This window comes from Fusarium oxysporum, chromosome 13 (assembly GCF_000149955.1).
Source record: "Fusarium oxysporum f. sp. lycopersici 4287 chromosome 13, whole genome shotgun sequence".
NCBI classification, from domain to species: domain Eukaryota; kingdom Fungi; phylum Ascomycota; class Sordariomycetes; order Hypocreales; family Nectriaceae; genus Fusarium; species Fusarium oxysporum.
The window spans coordinates 195,954-215,554 of NC_030998.1; the positions used below are offsets into that span (position 1 = coordinate 195,954).

At 48.8% G+C, this 19,601-nt stretch overlaps 4 protein-coding genes across 6 annotated transcripts; 3 read left to right on the forward strand and 1 right to left on the reverse strand.

Annotated features, from left to right (window-relative positions):
• Positions 1-92: 92 nt before the first annotated feature.
• On the forward strand, positions 93-5,393 carry FOXG_11953 (uncharacterized protein; the record flags this gene model as incomplete). Of its 2 annotated transcripts, none has more annotated exons than XM_018391682.1 (14): positions 93-401; positions 477-990; positions 1,045-1,277; positions 1,332-1,611; positions 1,668-1,901; positions 1,950-2,674; positions 2,728-2,890; positions 2,936-3,268; positions 3,324-3,519; positions 3,572-3,622; positions 3,676-4,350; positions 4,404-4,487; positions 4,552-4,926; positions 4,978-5,393. In XM_018391682.1, the coding sequence occupies 14 exons, from the start codon at positions 186-188 to the stop codon at positions 5,195-5,197; spliced, it is 4,299 nt and encodes a 1,432-aa protein (XP_018250376.1). In that variant the 3' UTR covers positions 5,198-5,393. The 2 variants fall into 2 exon arrangements, with proteins under 2 accessions (XP_018250376.1, XP_018250377.1); XM_018391683.1 differs by having other exon boundaries at positions 186-401; positions 3,578-3,622.
• A 510-nt stretch (positions 5,394-5,903) lies between these two features.
• Positions 5,904-6,053, forward strand: FOXG_20635 (uncharacterized protein; the record flags this gene model as incomplete). Its single annotated transcript, XM_018400930.1, has 1 exon — positions 5,904-6,053. The coding sequence occupies one exon, from the start codon at positions 5,904-5,906 to the stop codon at positions 6,051-6,053; it is 150 nt and encodes a 49-aa protein (XP_018250378.1).
• A 1,135-nt stretch (positions 6,054-7,188) lies between these two features.
• FOXG_11954 (uncharacterized protein) lies at positions 7,189-15,588 on the forward strand (the record flags this gene model as incomplete). Its single annotated transcript, XM_018391684.1, has 17 exons — positions 7,189-7,664; positions 7,717-8,293; positions 8,344-8,467; positions 8,519-9,196; positions 9,250-9,609; positions 9,871-10,355; positions 10,405-10,705; positions 10,756-12,041; positions 12,095-12,191; positions 12,244-12,269; positions 12,319-13,239; positions 13,289-13,489; positions 13,542-13,619; positions 13,669-14,072; positions 14,127-14,298; positions 14,350-14,652; positions 14,716-15,588. The coding sequence occupies 17 exons, from the start codon at positions 7,189-7,191 to the stop codon at positions 15,586-15,588; spliced, it is 7,362 nt and encodes a 2,453-aa protein (XP_018250379.1).
• Positions 15,074-18,028, reverse strand: FOXG_11955 (uncharacterized protein). Of its 2 annotated transcripts, XM_018391685.1 has the most exons (8): positions 17,351-18,028; positions 17,206-17,267; positions 17,116-17,141; positions 17,031-17,049; positions 16,857-16,969; positions 16,796-16,802; positions 16,126-16,744; positions 15,074-16,071 (listed from the first exon to the last, which is right to left on the reverse strand). In XM_018391685.1, the coding sequence occupies exons 1-8, from the start codon at positions 17,710-17,712 to the stop codon at positions 15,954-15,956; spliced, it is 1,326 nt and encodes a 441-aa protein (XP_018250380.1). In that variant the 5' UTR covers positions 17,713-18,028; the 3' UTR covers positions 15,074-15,953. The 2 variants fall into 2 exon arrangements, with proteins under 2 accessions (XP_018250380.1, XP_018250381.1); XM_018391686.1 differs by having other exon boundaries at positions 17,116-17,267.
• Between the last annotated feature and the right edge of the window lie 1,573 nt (positions 18,029-19,601).

Sequence of the window (19,601 nt, forward strand, 5' to 3'; positions counted from 1 at the left end):
TATTAAAGTTCCATCCGATCGGGCTGACTATTCCTCCGAGCCAACCCCCGGTTCCTGATCCTGATCCTTCAATTGGAATGGTAGCCCAAACCATTCGATTAGATCTCTGGTTGTCCCTTGATTTCTGCTAAGGGTTGATCGTTCTGTTTGTTTCTGATCGAATCAGAAAATCCGAATTCCGAAGAATGCCGCCTCCCAATTGTCTCCTCCATGTCGAGGACACCTTTGGACCCGTCGTCAAGGGATGCGGGTCCAATTTTGACTTCACTTTGTTGTTTGAAGAGACGATTCTTTGTATTCTTCCTCTTTGTGTCGCTATTTGTCTTGCTGTCTTTCGAATTACGCGACTTTGGAAAAAACCGGTGATATTCAAGGGTTGTTTCATATTGCCGCTGAAGTTGGTATGTCAATTTCTCTTACGTTGTACTGCCATACGCTGTACAAGAGTGATTGTAAACTAATGTGATGGCCTCAAGATCGCATGGACACTGGTCCTAGGATCGCAAACGAGTACAGTCGCGCTTTTCTCGATCCGCGATGAAACACGAACCAGAGCCAGTATCGCCGCGGGAAGTATTGGTATACTCGGCTCCGCGATACTAGCATGTCTGTCTTTCCTGGAGCATCAGCGCGCGGTGCGCACCTCGTCCATCTTGGTCCTCTACCTCCTGTCGACTATCCCCATGGATGCCGCTCGCACTCGAACCCTTTGGCGAATGCTAGATGGACGAGACCCGGCCATTGCTGTTATGGTGCTGGCAAGTACCAAGGTTTGCGCCCTGGTCACTGAGGTGCTGTGGAAATGTTCGTTGGTAAACAGACATGAACTATGCGACGCACCAGAGGAGAGCAATGGTATCATTGAACGAGCGCTTATGCTGCGAATGATGCCGATCTTCTGGGCTGGGTACCGCACGCCGCTACAAACTGAACATCTTTCCAAGCTTGACACCAAATTGCAGAATGCCCAATTGAGGCCGACCGAAAAAGGCATGTTCCCACGAAGCACGTATCACTGCAAACATAGTGACTAACAATTCCTAGGACCAAAGAGGAACCAAGCGCCGATCAAGCTTGCAAAAGAGATCTTCTTCTCTCACATTATCGAGTTTCTGGCACCCATATTCCCCCGACTCTGCTACCTCGCCTTGACCTTTGCCCAACCATTCCTCGTCCGTCGAGCGATCGACTACATTTCGAAACCAAAGACCGACGGCTCAAAGGAGAGAGGTGATGGACTCATTGCAGCATATGCTCTTGTCTACTATGGTATTGCGGTAAGATACCATTTCCTCTGGACAACGAGCGTGTCACTAACAAAAACGAATTAGTTCGTCTCTTCACTGTACGAGCAAAGCGCTGTTCGAGCCACTACCGTTGTCCGCGCCGACTTGTCTATGCGAATCTACCAGCAATCACTCCTTCTGGATCGCGTCGTGGACACAGGAGATTCAAGTACGACGATGATGACTGCTGATGTCGAGCGTGTACAGCTCGGAGTCCGCAAGATACACGATGCTTGGGCGAGCTTTGTATCTGTTGCAATTGGACTCTGGTTAATTGAAGCACAGCTAGGCCTTGCAGCCTTAGTCACTTTGGGGCTAATCGGAGGCAAGTCATTTCGCCACGGCCATGGCATTGTTATGGTAAACACTAACAGTAGACAGGCTCCTTGCTGCTTGGCGGGTATTGGTCAGGACGCGCTAGCAGATTCCAGAAGAACTGGATGGCGGCCATTGAGAAGCGTCTTCACAAGACAGTCCAAGTTTTAAAGGGTATCAAGAGTATCAAGCAGATGGGCGCGGCGCCAGCGATAAAGGCCATGCTTGAATATGAGAGACAATCGGAGATCAAGCTATCAAAGAGATTCAGACTGCAGCTCATTGCACTGGTGACCTTGTGTAAGTTATCACAATCTTCGTCTTGACCATCCGCTGACCAATATATAGCCTTCACCTCTCTTACCATGCTCCCTGCCCTGGGTCTCAGTGTACACAACGCCGTAGCGGACAAGTCATCAGGACGAATCCTGACCGCTCAAACAGCCTTCCAGGTCATGACTCTCTTCAACATCGTCAGCTCAAGCATACAAGACTGCACATCCCACGTAATGGCCATTATGGTAGGCCTCGGCTCACTGCAACGTATTGAGAGCTTCCTCAACCAGCATACCTGGACAGATCCTCGAAAATCGATCAGAGATGCTAGCATCAGTACAGATGAGAGCTCTGTTGGTGGTACAAGCGAGAAGAAGGTCCTCACTGACGTGGCTGTCAAGATACAGAACGTCAGCGCGAAGTGGACTGAAGACGGTGAAGCGGTTATTAAGGACGCTACATTTGATGTGCCAGCTCATGGATTGACTGTAATTGCTGGACCGACAGGTAGTGGAAAGTCGACACTGCTGCGTGTCGTACTTGGTGATCTTGCGCCGTCCTCTGGAACCGTGTCGGTTGACGACTCACAAGTTGCTTTCTGTGACCAGACTCCGTGGATCGCTAACATCATTATCAAAGAGAACATCGTCGGCGCTTTGCCTTTCTATGAAGAGCGATATCGAATGGCGCTTCATGCATGCGCGCTTGATCAGGATATCGAGGATCTTACGGATGGGGATAAGCATTTGTGTGGATTGAATGGACAGTCTGTCAGTGGAGGACAGAAAGTTCGCATTGTGAGTAACCTCCTCCCAACATGAAATATTGCGTATACTGATGACAGCTCTAGGCTCTAGCGCGTGCCATCTACTCCAAGGCTACCCTTGTTCTTCTTGACGATTGTCTGGTAGGTCTTGACACTAACACTGAGCGCCACATCCTCGGTGAGATCTTCGCACCCCGAGGTCTTCTCAGCAGTGCTCCCACCACGACTATCCTCGCCACAAGTTCACGTAAGTTCACCTCTCCCTTACTTTACGCTCACTAACAGCATATAGCGAGATACCTTCCATTCGCCAACTACATAATCCTCATTGACGCCGACGGTCGTGTTGTTCGGCAAGGCACATACGCTGAGATCGCACCACATATTGAACAGCTCGAACATGACGTGCTACAAGTATCAGATCGTGCCTTTACTGCACGAGAACCTAGAGCCCAAGACTCTGACGAACTACCCAACACTGCAATCACAAATGACATCGCCTTCAAGAAAGGCGCCAATGGTGATTGGGCTGTGTATAAGTGGTACTTTGGAGTCATCGGCTGGATGGATTTTATCGTCTTTCTGTTTCTCTGCTTGCTATTCGTGATAGGCGTCATATTTCCACGTAAGCCATACACCCCATCTCAATAGTTGTCTCCACCAGATACTGACATCGATAGAAATCTGGCTTGGACTCTGGACGGAGAAGAGTCTCCAGGACCAAATCGATACACTCCCGTCATTCTATGGCGTTTTCTTTGGAGTTGGCTCGATGGCCTGGGTAGCTCTCTTTTCAGCATGTGTCTGGCTCTTCCTACGCATCGCAGTTCGGACTGCGGCTTTGTTTCACCATCTTATTCTTGCTACAACACTAAAGTATGCTATCCCTCCCTCCAGCCTTTTTTCGCCCTTACTGACAGCGGTTTAGTGCCAGAATGGATTTCTTCTCGCAGACGGACAGTGGAGTCACGTTAAACAGGTACGATCACGAACTGTTGTGCACAGACACTCGCTAATCGCAACGGCTCTTAGATTTAGCCAGGACCTGCAGATCACCGACATGGAGCTACCACTAGCTTTCGTTGGCGCCACGATGAACTTGCTGATGCTTATCGCGCAGTGCATCGTTGTCACCATCCAATCTCACTACGCTGGCTTTGCAATTTTGGCAATTGCTATTGTAATTGGATTCTTTCATGAGTTTTATCTTCGAACATCTCGAAGACTTCGTGTCATGGATATCGAGGCAAGGTCACCTGTCTTGTCCCTTCTTCTCGAGTCTCTTGATGGACTCGCTACTGTACGTGCATATGGTTGGGCAGCATGGTACTTACGAAGAGGAATCGAGGTTCTTGAGCGATCACAAGTGCCTTTCCACTTCTTACAGTCTGCACAAGTTACACTCAACCTCTCAGTAGACCTGTTCGTGGCGACTCTGGCTCTTGTGGTCATATCCATCGCTGTTGTCCAGATGAACACCAGTGGCGGTAGTCTTGGCCTCGCGCTGTTTAACATCGTGGGTCTTGGGCAATCAGTCAAGGGTGTTGTATTCTTCTGGACTTCACTTGAGATCACACTTGGTGCAGTAGCTCGTATCAGGGACTTTACTCAAGACACGCACTCGGAACATGAGTCGGATACGAAGCCTCCGGCGGAGTGGCCGTCGAGGGGAGAGATTCACTTCAGCGATGTTACGCTCACTCATTCGTAAGTGCAACATCTCAGCAATAGAGCTCTTAGAGAACTAACCCACGGTACAGAACCTCGTTGCCACCAACTATCTCAAATCTTACACTGGATATCAAGCCAGGTTCCAAGATGGCTATTTGCGGCCGGACGGGAAGGTATGTTCCTCGCAACCAGATAGTGAATTCAGTTGTCACAGGATGCTAACTCATCTGTCAACAGCGGAAAGAGCACACTGGTCAATTCATTGCTTGGCCTGGTACAGGTGTCTTCAGGTCTCATCAGTATTGACGATGTTGACATCTCAACCCTGGCCAAGGATGAAGTGCGGTCTCGCTTCGTTGTTCTTCCGCAAGAGTCACTCATTCTCTCGGTGAGTATACGAGAGTATGCAAAGCTCTTCGGCATTTCAGACGAGCAAGAGATCATCCAAGGCCTAAAGAAGACTGGCCTCTGGCAGACCATTGAGCAAGGAGGCGGTCTAGATATGATCGCTTCAAGCGACACCTTCTCCCACGGAGAGCGCCAGCTGTTCGCCATGACATTAGCTTGCCTCAAGAAGGGAAAGATTGTCTTGATGGATGAACCAACCAGCCAGTAAGCTGCACACGCGACACAACTCTTACAGCTCACTGCTAACCTTATCAGCGTCGACAATGATATCCAGACTCAACTGCGCCAGACAGTATTTGACACGTTCCCTGATAGCACTGTCCTTTGCGTCACGCATCAGGTTGCAACGATAGTTGAATTTGATATAGTTCTAGTACTAGATGATGGCAAGATTGTTGAGCAAGGTGACCCCAAGGAACTACTGCGTCAGCCAAACTCTCGCTTCGCACAGCTGTACTCAGCTGGTGAGCTTTGACCTGGAGGATAAGATTATGCAATGCATGCTGCACGCACCTTTGTCATCATGACACCTGACTTCGGGTGTGCCGAGCAGTCAGCTATAATTAGATTTCTATCATGTACTTTCAGTATTTCTATCTCTTATTTTCGTATTCCATCCTTGTCTTGAGATGGTGATAAAAGCCCCAATATACAACCACCATTAAAGCATGCTCTGTCTTTCCTTGCACAGTATCTTTAAACAGTCAGATGATGGGCTATTACTATGGTCCTTGCATTTCTCTGCAGTCCATGGATATCCGATTGGCAAGTCTTCATACCAAACCTTCTCAATAGACTCCCGTTGCTTCCACCTCACCGACGCCATGCCTGCGTGGCCTCTGTTGGTCGTAGCAATCGAAGCCGACTGCTTATCCGGCTGTTCCGTCCTGTCAGATCACTACCCATCTCTCGAAATGCCTCGGGTCCTTGCAACTCCAATGGTATACCCAGATTAGACCATAGCGCTATACGGCCTGCAATTGCATTAGCGCAGGCGCAGTTCCTCCCAAAGTCCACACATAAAAACTAACTTAGCGTCGGATCTGCTGATGTTTCCTGCTTACCTTACCCCTCAATAACTGGATCTACTTTGTCACTTACTGGTCAGAGCTTTATGATAATGTTTGTAGTGCTGATATTATACTGTACATAACTGGAAGCATCTCCGAGGTTTCCCAAACATGCGAGTGCATATGCAGGATGAGGGAACACCAAACTACATTGCCGAAGTTCAAGCTAGCGACCAACCTGCATACGGCCTTCCCAATGGACGTTCGCGTGGCGTTACCGTATTGGTTGGAGTCAGACAGGGGGGGTTTATCCCGCACTGACAGCCGACCCATCATCTGCAGCATGAACCGTAAAGCTTGGTTTACCACGCGGTTGGTTCTCAAACGGCTGGTACTCATTTCCGTGTTGCAGCGTATGTAGTACAAAGGCAATGTCTTTCTGAGGCACAGTACTAACTACCGGCCTTGGCGGAGGAAACGGTGAAGCAAATAACCTTTTTGCAAGATCAGGGGGCAACCAACAGAGATATAACTGTTTGCTACTGTATCGCCCGTTATCCTAAATCACTCATCTGATATCCACGTGTCGCGATGATCAAGCAACCGTTACCCATAGATTAGAGAGGAAGGTAAGGGTTATTCGCCCCGGGCGTGAGCTAGGGACGCGCCGTATCTCTGGGTCGATGTCGCATTTTTACACTACGGCCCGCAAGGATATCGTGTTAGCGCCGGACCAAGAGTTGGCAACTCGATTCAGAGAGAATTATTTCCAGCATAATAACGCTTTTATATAGCATTAAATTGGCGCAGATGGAACCCTCTTTACTCCATGTAATTCCCGTCCATTTCTCGCTTTTTTCACCTCGTTCCTGTACCTGAAACTGGCTACTCGTTCCCCATATCTTAAAGGATTCGGACCCGCTATGTTGCTGCTACTGCAAGCGTCATATCATGACCCCCGTAATAACCATTCCAGAAACAGGTCCGATCGTCAAAAGAGGCGCAGAAAACACTTAAGAACTTCTTGTTGCATCCATAGTGCGATATTTCACCAAGCAGAGCAACTCAAACTATACTAGTGACAGCTAGATCACGCGCCAACCGTGATTAATATTACGACAATGGCAGTGCAGTAGCTCGTGGAGCTAACAACCAACACGCCGGACCCTTGCGGGCTGCGGTGGAGACAATGAACCAGGAAACTGGACACGCCGTGTTCTCATGTGGTGATTACCGAGCGAGCGTATCATGGCCAGTCTCTGGCCGTGTCCATATGTATGTGCCCTTGCCGGTGGTGTCATGAACTATTCCATACTCTTCTCATGTAACTTTTGCCCCCAGAGTTACAAGACTTTGGGACGAATTCTATCAGTATACCCCAATTTGTTTTGACGTTTGTTTTTTTGCAATGCCTTCCCAGATTCCACAATGGCGAGAGCCAATTGCCATTGTAAGCATGGCTTGTCGTCTCCCAGGCGGAATCGACAAGCCACTTGACCTATGGGACCATGTCCGAGCAGGTCGCTCATCCGCTACAGCGATACCCAAAGATCGATTCAATGCTGAGAACTTTCTATCCATGGATCCTAATCAGAAGGGAGCTCAGGCCTTTAGGGGTGCTCACTTCGTCAAGAGGGACATTAAGCAGTTTGATCACAAGTTCTTTGGTATTAGCAAAGACACTGCAACAGCTATGGATCCTCAGCAGAAACAGCTGCTCGAGGTTGTCTATGAGTGTCTTGAGTCAGCTAACATCTCTATGGAAACAATCTCAAAGTCAAAGATTGGTTGCTATTGTGCCATGTTTGTGAGTGATTACCACGACATGCTCATGCAAGACCCTGAATATCTTCCAACGTTCATCGCTATTGGAACAACACGAACCATGCTTGCAAACCGAATCAGTCATGCACTCGATCTCGGTGGACCCAGGTATGTTGTCATTTCCCAATGTGTGCGATTGCAGTGCTGACGCCTCATGCAGTGTCACCATCGATACTGCCTGTTCGGGTGCCCTGGTGGCGCTTCATCTTGCCTGCCAAGCACTGCAGGCTGGGGAGTGTGACGGCGCTGTGATTGGTGCATCTAATCTGTTCCTGAGTCCTGATTATGCATTGTCTTTGACGCGTCTCGGTGCTATTGCTGCGGATGGTCAGTGTAAGACATTTGATGCTAGCGCTAATGGATATGGACGTGGTGAAGGAACCAATGCCGTCTATGTCAAGAGGCTCAGCGATGCGATCAGAGATGGAGACAGCATCCGAGCGGTCATCAGGGGCACTTCATCTAACAGGTTCGTCTGCTCCGTTTTGATCCAAGACTCAGACACTAACAGCTTCAGTTCTGGTGCCACTCCAGCCATCACGGAGCCATCCGGACGAGCTCAGGCAGATACCATCTTGCAGGCCTATGCCCAAGCAGGAATCAATGACTTTAGTGAGACAGGATACTTTGAGTGCCATGGAACAGGTACACCTGTTGGCGATTGCATAGAGCTGGGCGCCGTTGGCTCAGTCTTTTCTGAAAGCCACAAGACCCAAGATGCACTCTGGGTCGGTTCTGTAAGTCAATCGTTTCTTGTTGTCAGTAGAAGATATACTAACATGAACAGACAAAACCAAACGTCGGACATTCAGAGGCTGCTAGTGGTTTGAGCAGTCTCATCAAGGTGGTCTTGGCTCTGGAAAAGGGCGAGATCCCTCCCAACACAAATTACAAGACACCCAACCCCAAGAGTATGTATCCTCCTTACCCACTTTGAACTCGACTAACCGTGATTTACGTAGTTGACTTTGATGGATGGAGAGTTCGTGTTCCAACCGCTCCCCAGCCATGGCCTTCCAAGTCCATCCGCCGGGCAAGCGTCAACTCGCTTGGTATCGGTGGATCTACTGCACACGCTGTCGTTGAGGTCTACGAACCGCCTCACCTGACCAATGGTTCAACCAATGGTGCAAACGGAGTCAATGGCACTCACAGCACCAATGGTACCAACGGTGTCAACGGTGTCAATGGCCATCACGAAGAAGGGGAAAAGTCTAACGACCCCTACTTCCTTCTCTTCACATCTGGTGCTTCTAAGAGCTCTCGGGAGACGAACGAACAGAACCTCTTGGAGTTTCTCAAGACTCATGAAGAGTGCAAGAGCCTGACTAGTCCTCTTGTCAAAGCTCTAAATGCACGAAGCCAGATCAATATCCGACCATGGAAATCGTTTGCTGTCGCTCAGTCAGTTGACGACCTCATCCAGCAGCTGGAAACTAACGCACTCAAAGTTGGAACAGGACCTACAAGTGGTGATTCCCCACGAGTCTTGTTCACATTCACAGGTCAAGGAGCTATGTGGTCACAAATGGGTAAACGTCTCCTCGATGCATTCCCTGTGGCGCGCAACAGTTTGTACAATCTTGAGGAGGTTTTAAGAGAACTTCAGTCATCCAAGACACCAACTTGGTCGTTGATAGGTACGTTTAGATGCAACATCGTCTGGACTTGACAGTTACTGACACTCTCGCAGACAAGCTCACTAATGAGCTCTCTCAAGAGGAGATTGATTCGCCAGCTCTCGCGCATCCCCTCTCAATGGCGGTCCAGATCGCGTTAACGGACGTTCTGTCAAGCTGGGGTGTCCTTCCAGATGGTGTTGTTGGCCATTCCGGTGGAGAAACAGCCGCTGCCTACGCCTGTGGTGCTCTCACAGCTAAGGAGGCCATCGCAGTGGCCTATTACCGAGGCATTGCCTGCCAGAACGCTCCGTCAGGTGCTATGTTGGCCACTAGGAGCGCACCCAAGGCGAAGGAGCTGAAAGATGCATTGGAAGCGAAACGATGTGCAGATTGCTTTGCTTTCAACGGCCCTCAGAACCTCACTCTCGCTGGTTCTTGCTGAGGGAGTCAAGAATGTGGCTGCTGAGCTTAGCACCCATGGCATTGTCTCTAGGGCTGTTGCAGTGACTCGAGCCTATCACACTTCGGGGCCATGAAAGACTGGTGGTGGACGAGTACGTCGGTCAGCTCAAGGGTGTTATAACAACCTAAGACTGGGCGGAGTTCCCTATGTACTCATTCTGTTACTGGTCTTGAGCTGCAGCGAACCGAGGTTGACGCTGACTATTGGCGAGCCAACCTCGTCTCTCCAGTTCTTTACACCGATGCAGTCACGCTGGCTTTGACTTCATCAGACCGCAAGTTCGATCTTTGCGTTGAACTCGGTCCTCATTCTCTGCTTTCTCGTCCTACATCCGAGATTGTCAAGTCTCTTCCTAACCCACCTCAACTTCCCTTCTTCGCCACAATGCTTCGGAACGCAGACTCAAGCCAGCAACTCATGAGCCTCGCTGGAGACTTAGTTCTCAATGGGAAGAAGTTGGATCTGGATCAAGTCAACAAGATCGCAGGCAAGACTGGGCGTCTTCCCAACCATCTCCAAGACAACCTGCCAGCTTACGCCTGGGACTATTCCTCGACGCCATGGACCGAGCCACGAAACAGTCAGGAGTGGCGATTCAGGAAGTCGCCACGACATGAGATTCTGGGATCTCGCTGCAGAGGAGTGAATCCTTCGGCTCCAACATGGAGGAACAAGGTGTCGATAGAAGATGCGCCTTGGCTGGTTGACCATCAGGTAGGTGAAGAGTACGCATCATGCATGAGACAAGGCTAATGCGAGACAGGTCAACGGTATTGTGACATTTTCTTTCACTACCGGCATTGCGATGGTCGTTGAGGCCATGATGCAGGTACAGGAAGAGAACAAGGAGATTGACTGGGCGAACCATTCGTTCGAGCTTCAAGACTTTGTCTTTTCCAACTCCATCATTCTCCCTGACGAGTCGCCCATTGATCTCTTCCTCACACTCATCCCAGACAACGATAATGCCAAGTCCGAGGAGACGTGGTATGACTTTACAATCTCTTCGCTGAGAGGCGATGTCGATATCCGTCATTGCCACGGCAGAGCTGCAGTCCTCGAAAGTGAGTGATCCACGACAAACAGCCAGTAGTCTGAGCTAACAATCTCCCAGCGAGCAAAGACAACGTTGCTCTTCGTCGCAGAACCTCTTGGCACCACATGCCCCTCAAGGTACCACTGAAGAGCTACTACAAGACTCTCGAACGAGTTGGCTACGGCTATGGTCCTAAGTTCCAGCTTCTCAACGAAGTTCGAGTCCGGCCCAGTCTCTCCGCTTGCTCTGCCAAGATCGATATGACATCGACTGCTCAATCTCCCGTTCCCGGCCAGCGATATCTCTTGCACCCAGCTATGATGGATGCAGCTCTACAGACCCCTGCTTTGGCTAATCGATCGGGCTACTTTCAGGAGATCGATACCTTACTTCTTCCATCCAAGATGAAGAGGATCTCTATCCGCATGCCTGCTGAGAACACGGACGTCGCGTCTTGCACTACAAACACATCGCCGGTCGGCTTTAGCAGGATCCAAGGTAGCGTTGAGTGTTATGATTCGTTATCGAGACCTTTCTTTGTCGTGGAGGGTCTGCAGATGGACAGGGCTACAAGTGATGACAACACTACTCTGCCCTGGTTGAGACTTACGTGGAAGCCTGACATTGGAGACATTTCAAGTAGTGACCCCATGCTCAGCTCCATCAAGATCCAGAGCCTTCCCGCGGAGAAGAAGCTCGTCAACCTTGAGAACCTAGTCAAGGAGTTGATTCCACTCATTGTCGAGAATGGTATAGAAAAAGGCAAAGACTTGGCGCCTCACCTACTAAGCTACCATTCATGGTTCCTCGACCAAGCCGAGCTGCACAAAGACCTCTTAGCAGCCCGTCACAAGCAACAGAATGGCTTCGCAACAGTCCAAGACGCCATAATGAACGTCGTCGCCAACTCTGGCATCTCCCAAACCGTCGATGCATCAATCGTATCCCAACTCGCCATCAACATGTCCAAAATCTTCCGCGGCGAAGTCGAAGCCCTAGCAGTCTGGCTCGAGAACGACCTACTCTACCGCTTCTACGAAGAGAGTATCTTCACCACCAGCATGAACCAGAAACTTCTCTCCGTCGCTGAGCTCTTGGCGCACAAGAATCCCAACATGAGGATCCTGGAGATTGGGGCTGGAACTGGCGGTGCGACTACCGAGTTGCTGCGTGGTTTCTCCAAGGCTGGAGGGAAGAATGCGTACCAGTCTTTTACCTTTACTGATATATCAGCTGGCTTCTTTGATAAGGCGAAGAAGAAGTTTGCGCAGTGGGATAGGATTGAGTTCAAGACTCTTGATGTTGAGAAGGATATTGCTGAGCAGGGATTTACTGAGAAGTATGACCTTGTTGTTGCAGCTAATGTAAGTTTCAGATGTCATGAAGGTTCCTTCAGATACTGATCGTTCTACATTAGGTTCTACACGCCACCGCCGATCTCCCATTTGCCATGAAGAACATTCGATCTTTGTTGCGCGACGATGGATACCTCTTGGTTGGTGAACTTTCAGAGGGTACGTAACATCACTCATGTCACTGAGGTTTGGCTAACATTTGTACTTGCAGACTTGACTTCAGCCAACTTCCTCTGGGTAAGACCAACACCCAATAATTTACATGCCATTGCTAACTCTTATGTAGGGACCGTTGACTGGCTGGTGGCTCCGCCCTCGATCACCCGGCCGCTCTGGCCCTGGTCTTACTCTCGACGAGTGGCGCGACGAGCTCGCTGCCGACTTTGACAGCGTCTCTGAGATTGAGGCCAAGCACGACAAGAGTGACACTGACCAACTGTCGAGCACTATCGTCATGATAGCCAGAGCCAAGCCCGTTGAGTACACTCCGCCCAAGCCGCTTTCTGAGGAGAAGGTACACATCGCTGGAGTCGGTGGCGATTTGTCCACTCGAGACCACCTTCAGAAGTATCTCGGCACACGTGGCATTTCTGCAAGCTCGAGTACACTTGAAGACCTTGCTTCGCGAGAATGGTCTGGGGAATGGCTTATCCTTGTTGACGAGGCTGAAGGAAGCTTCCTCGCCTCTCTTCAACAGGAGCAGTTGATCGCACTGAAGTCGTGGCTCACCAAGCCCATCAAGTGCATCTGGGTCACTCGCAAGGTATATCTCGACCCCCAAAACACAACAGGAGGTCTTGTCACCGGTTTCGCACGCACCCTCCGCGGCGAAAACAGTCAATGCCAGCTGTACACTCTTGACTTGAGCAGTGATGGCGATATCACGGCCAACGTCATCTACCACGTCTTGGAACGGGCGCATTACTCTCACGATGATCCAATCTCCAGGCTGGACTACGAGATTGCCGAAAAAGACGGTCAGCTCTGGACATGCAGACTTGTCAATGACGCCCTGCTTGAGAATGCTTATGGTCCTGCTCGGAAGATGGATGCTCCTTCGACGCAGGTGGTGAAGGCTCCTCACCACTTGATCATGGGAGAGGTAGGAATTCTGGAGAGTCTGACTATGGCGCAAGATGACGCATACACCGCAATTCCAGATGGGCATGTTCTTGTCGAGGTGAAGGCTGTCGGACTTAACGAACGGGTAAGTACATATGTCTTCTCTGTCCACAGTTGATCTAACATTGCACTAGGATGGATTCATCGCCCAAGGGTCTCTTCCAGCGACATCATTCGGCCGCGAGTGCTCAGGTGTCGTCACAAGTTGCGGCGCTAACGTCGCATCATTCAGCCCTGGAGATCGTGTTGCGGTCATCGGCCAAGGAACTTTCACAACGCAGTACCTGGCACCTTCAAACTGCTGCAGAAAGATACCTGACTGGCTCTCATTCGAGGTAAGAGGAGTCCTGTTGCTACTGTGATTGAGCATGGCTAACCTTGGTGTAGGATGCGGCGGCCATTCCTACAAGCTTCGTTACTGCTTTGTACGCGCTGACTACGCCTGCCAGAGTATCAACAGGACAGGTATGTACCATGCCCACTTCAACAACAGGCAATATTAACTCAGGGACAGAAAATACTCATCGCTAACGCATCTTCCACCCAAGGCGTCGCCCTCATTAAGATCGCAACAGCGCTGAAGCTTGACGTCTACGCTGCCATCAGCGACGCAACCAACAAGCCCCTCCTCACCAGACTCGGACTTCATTCTGCCAAGATCTTTGTAAACCCAACCAACACCAGCCGTTCCAGCGTCTCTCGCTCCACGACTTTCCAAGCGTACAAGCTCGTGTTGAACACCAAGTCCGGTCAATATGCAGACTTTGCTCACTTGGTTGCGAACCGTGGAACTTATATCGAGATTGCATCAGGTGAAACCTCTGGAGATGAGGTTTATCTTGCACCGAATAAGAATGTCATGTTTGCTTCTGTTGATTTGGCGGATGCTTACCAGGAGGACAAGCAGGATCTCGGAGAGTAAGTGATCGGTTGTATTCGTGCCTAATCCCCAATAGCTGACCTTTTTATTAGCTTGCTTGACCAGGTGATTGACTGGGTTGAGAAGCGGGAGATTGATGTTGACACTTCGGTCTCGGTGACTGGACTTGACTCTATTCAGTCAGCCTTTTCATCACTTGTAGAGGGTAATCAGCAAAAGCAGGTTGTATCACTCACGAATTCCGACGATCAGCAATTGATCAAGGTAAGTGTTTTCACTCTCTCAACGACAAGGCTGTATCTAATCGTGATCTAGACACGACCCAAGACTTCTCGCTTCAACCCCCACAAGACCTACATCATCACAGGCGGTCTCGGTGGTCTAGGCCGTGCCATTTCAGTCTGGATGGCTAGCTACGGCGCTCGACACATTATTCTGGCCACTAGCTCTGTTGCCCGGGCCTCAGAGTCTGGTGACCTTCTGCAGCAACTTTCATCATACGGCTGCAATGGTAGAGTTGAAGTTTGCGACGTCGGTGACCCCGAGGCTGTTGAGCGCCTTGTTGCTTCCATCGATACTCCTGTCGGTGGAGTTATTCACTCTGCGTTGAAGCTTAGCGTAAGTTTACTCGATGGCATTCATGGATACCTATCTAACTTTAACTAGGACTGCTTCTTTGAGGATATCACCCTGGAAGACTTTGATGCCGTTTTTGGTCCAAAGGTCAATGGCTCGCTGAACCTCCATAACTCCCTCATCAACCAAGACCTCGACTTCTTTGTCATGCTCAGTTCAGGCTGTGGAGTCTTAGGTAATGAGGGACAGTCGAACTACGCAGCAAGCAGTACTTTCCTCGACACCTTTGCTCGGTATCGTCAAAGCCTTGGACTTCCTGCCTCATCTGTTGATCTCGGGTTTGTCGAGGACGTCGGGAACATCAGCGAGCGTCCTGAGATCCAGGCTTCTCTCTTGTCTCGTGGGCTTAGACCCATCACGGTGAGAGACGTCCTACGTGTCGTCGAGGGTGCTATCGCAACAGGTTCACCCAAGAATCCCAACATCAACGACTCTATCTACGATAGCTTCGTCCAAAGCCAGATTGTTCTCAGCTTTGGCATGATCGACAAAGCCACAGCAGAATACCAGTCTTGGGCTCAAGATGCAAAGTTTGGCCTTTTGAGATCTCGCGCTGCTGACAACGCAGCTCTTGACTCCGATGCTGATAGCGGCGAGAGTGCAGTCCAAACAGCTGTCAAAGCCTTCCGAAACACTCTCGGTCGTTTAGGTGATGCACCTGAAGGCAAAGAAGCAGCTTTACAGCCCTTCGTTTGCACTGCTCTTGTTGCCAAGCTGGCGCAAGTACTGTCGATCAAGGTTGCCGATATACAGCCTTCAAGATCGGCGATTCAGTACGGAATGGATTCGCTTATTGCGATTGAGGTTCGATCTTGGGCGCGATATGCGTTCCAGATTGATTTGCCTATTAATGATTTGACGAACCCGTACAGTATTCAGGATCTGTCGGCTAGGGTTTCTAGAATGATTGTTGGATAAATATGATGAGTCTCTTTGGTGTTTGGGTATACTACAGATTGGGGTGGCTCTTGTCTTTTTGTTTTTTCCCTGTTTGAAGTTTCCTTACGTGCATTTTCTTTTGTTGTAGCTTCACGATATTTATGACACGTCAATTGAATACATCTCTTGCTTCTGAGATCATATGCTTTCCGCATAGCTGTATTCATCTATGTATAGGCCCTTTATAAGATATCTCTCCCTGCTCATAATCACGCCTGAGACCAACCCTCGCAGCCAGCGAGCCAAAAGTTAATGCTATGTAACACCAAAAATATGCAATTCAGTCCCATCAAAGGGTCTAGTCTCGAGACTTGATATTTCGTAACCCAACACGACATCTATCCTCATCGTGGCATAGAAGATTCCGACATAGAAGTCGACACTGACGCCGAGACTGAAGCTGGCGCGGAATTTGATGGTGTGGATGAACCAGGTGACGGCTTTTGAGCACATATCGTTATTCTGCATCGTTGGTAAGCGACAGCCCTTGTAACAAATGAGAAGTTTGGTACTCACAATGTCATAAATGAATGGTATTTTGTGTTCCCAATCTCTTTCTTCACATCCACCAGAAACTTCTTGACCTGCTCCGGCGACCAACCCAAGCCTTGTGTAAAAACGGGCATCGTCAACGGCTCAAGAATAAACAACCAATTCTGCGTCATAAGATGCCCTATGCGTTGTAACTTCTTCCCAGGATAGCATGCATTCGTCGGCGCTCCGTGTCTCGTCTCGATGATGCGCTCAAACCCGGCTTCTTGTAGGAAGGGTTTGAATTTTTCCGGGTATTTCAGTGTTGTGCCAAAATTCCGCATCCCTTGCTCCAGTAAATCATTCCATCTTCGGAATGCGGTGCCGTTTAATGAGTGGTTCGGTGATTGTAGGATGGCGATCCATTCTGTGAACTCAACCCATCCTCCTGGCCTCAAATTGTCAAATGCCGATTGGACTAACTTCCTCTTATCTCCAATATCGCCTAGTTGTCGGACGTGAATGAAATCGAAGTTGCCGCCATTGAAAATATCCCAGTCGTGTGTGATATCGAATGTTTTAAAGCTGCAATTGGATTTTGTATATGGTGGATGGACTGGTTCAATATCGACGCCTAAAACAGAACAGGAAGGGTATTTCGTGGCTGCCAAACGTTAGCGTCAGTAACAGAAAGGCGATGAAGCCTGAGGCGTACCAAATTCCTATAGCATCAATGTCAGCAAAATTTTACATCATGAGATTCCTTGAGAGCTTACCAATGCCCATGTTCCAGGTCCAGTACCGACATCAAGCACCCGCTTCGGCCTTGACGTTATCGGTGATAAGTGAAGTCCCTTGAAGATATTGATGATAACGGTATGTTGAATGACTAAGCGCAATCTTATCAGTAAATCCGCGGGTTAAAGAGTACCGAGGCCATGGCATCATACCATTTCTGTCTTGTTCTTGCTAAACCGAAAGCGTATTAGTATCCGAGTACCCGTATCGTTATCACAACGTGTGATTGCAACATACCTGGCTGTTCGGCACCAAACCGTACCCTGTTCGTCGTCGTTTGGTTAATTCTCGGATGCTAATGTGAAGCAGGGGAGGGGGAAAACGAACGAACAGAGGATTTGGTGAATTTGGCGACGAATGCTTGGAAGAACCGTTTGGACCGCGACCCACTGAGACACATTAGCATGGGCGCAAACAACGGAGCCAACCCACCAATCAGTGAATCAGTCTGTGAACCGATTCTGAGACTTACCGTTCCATAGGCTTGTAACTCGTAACAAACTCATCCGAAGAATCAGAGGATTCCTCTACACTGTTCGTCTTAACGACATGGTCCTCCCTTGCAGCCGCCGCCGGGGAGAGCGTTTGCCGGTCCCATCCGCCTGAGCGTCGGGTAACAGGTGTCCCGGGGAGGCCCCCTGTCTGAATCTGGCTGTCGCTAGACACGCTAGAGGCGTAGTTCGACGACGATGAGGCGGTGAGAGTCGTCTGTGCAGGGGGTCTTGCCATGGCTGACGACTGTAGAAATTCCGTGGACCCCCCGCCAGCGCCAGCACCGCCGCCGCTGCGAATCGAGCTCGAGTCGCGTCCATTGTTGTCCATCGAGTGAGCCATTTTCGTTGCTAATAAACACGCGGGCCGCGCCGAAGCCTAACAGCTTGGGGTTTTTTTTTCGTCGTTCGTCTCCCTTTTTCTTTGCTAAATTATTTTAGTTTGACAGACGGTGTCGATTTGAGGAAAGGTAAAAATAAATAAATGGAATAAAAATAACTTTTGTCGGTAGTCAGACCTGCCTGCTTGCTGCAAGAAATGTATGCAGTTCTGACGTCGTCGAGTCAAAATGGCACAGCAGAGCCAACAACAGCACACAAGACACGGGACGGAAAACCTGCGCTGGATGGGGTCATGCTACTCTTCTATGTAAAAAAAGAGAGAAGAAAAAAAATGTTCCCCGACGCTGGCTGTGTTGGGTACCGAGACGGCTGAGAGCACCCTTGTTTGTTTGTCTCGTTCTCTGACGGATCATCAAAGTGCTAGCCCTGTCAAGTTTAGCTTAGTGCCCTCAACTGACAAACGGCTCGTTAGCTCTGGCCCGCACTTTAGAGTTTGTCACATTGCGGTAGCATTAGTTTCGAATCCGTCACATAATGAGTGACTGGGTATTAATAGGCGTTGTTTTCTCGCATGTTTGCTCTGTGGTCTCGGGCGCAGAGAAAATCCCGAAATCGCGAGTATAAAAATTCACTGATCTTCAGTCGGTTCTTTTTCAGCCACCGAAGTCTGAGGACGATTATACAATAATAATTGTAGGTAGGAGATCAATAACTTCAGGTACAAGATTTCATGTTATTTGTTGTCTCGTCTCCTTGGCACCTTATGCTGTTTGCTTCAATTTAATTGTTTATTGGTTGTCGTGTGATCGCGTGACCTATATCCAGCTCCTCCCAGGTGCTCTGGGCTTCAACAGCAAACGAGACTGGCAACAGTCTCTGCCCATTGTCTACAGGCTACACTTTCCTCTTGATTGGTGTGTGTAATGATTTATGGCTTATTTTGTTTATTATTGTGCGATCGTGGAGCTTATCGTAGAATCCTTTTATTTCTCGTCGGTGTTTTAAATACATCGGACCTCGATAGCTACCCTGAGGCCAGCGTATTATCTCCACCCAAGTACATCAAGGCCAAAGGCTCTCGCAACTTAATTAAACAATCCAGTGAAGAAGTTAAAATTGTATGCCGAAATATCTTAAGAAGAAGGAAATATAGATTCAAGGAGCTTATACGTATAAGTTAACTTAGGTTAATATTATTATAATATTAAAGCTTATATTAATGTATCTTAGTTGCACATAAAAACAGCAGAGTCAGCAATAGGATGTGATGTATAGCCAAGTAAAATATTAATATACTACTCTAGCACTTAGATATAGTAATCTATATAAATGTCTTTTTTATCCAGATTAAACACGTCCCTCGCGGATAGTGCTCTTATGCCATAAACACTATTAAGATGCAATTTAGCAGGGGTTTATATGTTATATTAAAAGTAAGTCTGCACTCATAGGAGCACTAAGGTCCTGAAAGAGGATATCAAGGAAACAGACACATAAAGGAGTTAGGTTAGCTTTAAAGCATTTATAAAAAAATGCATATTACATTCAGAGTTCTCAAGCAACGAGCATAGCCTGATCTTGTAACTAAAAAACTACTTATAGAAACATTAAGTCCCTTACTTAGGCTATGCCATCTTGTTATGCAAGCTCTACTGAAACTAATTACATAAGGAGACGTGCTGTATTGTCGGAATGCTATAAATCCGAATTACTTATACATCGCATCGGGTATTAAGAATGCCGCTTGTCGAGGGTCATCTCCCTAACAGGTTTGGCAGGAGTTCAAAAGTCTAGTTCAAGTATATACGTAAATCTTATGAAGATCTGAGCTTATGAAGTACCCCCCAAGGGTTTCTGGCTGGCATCCATGACTCATATATATATGTATAA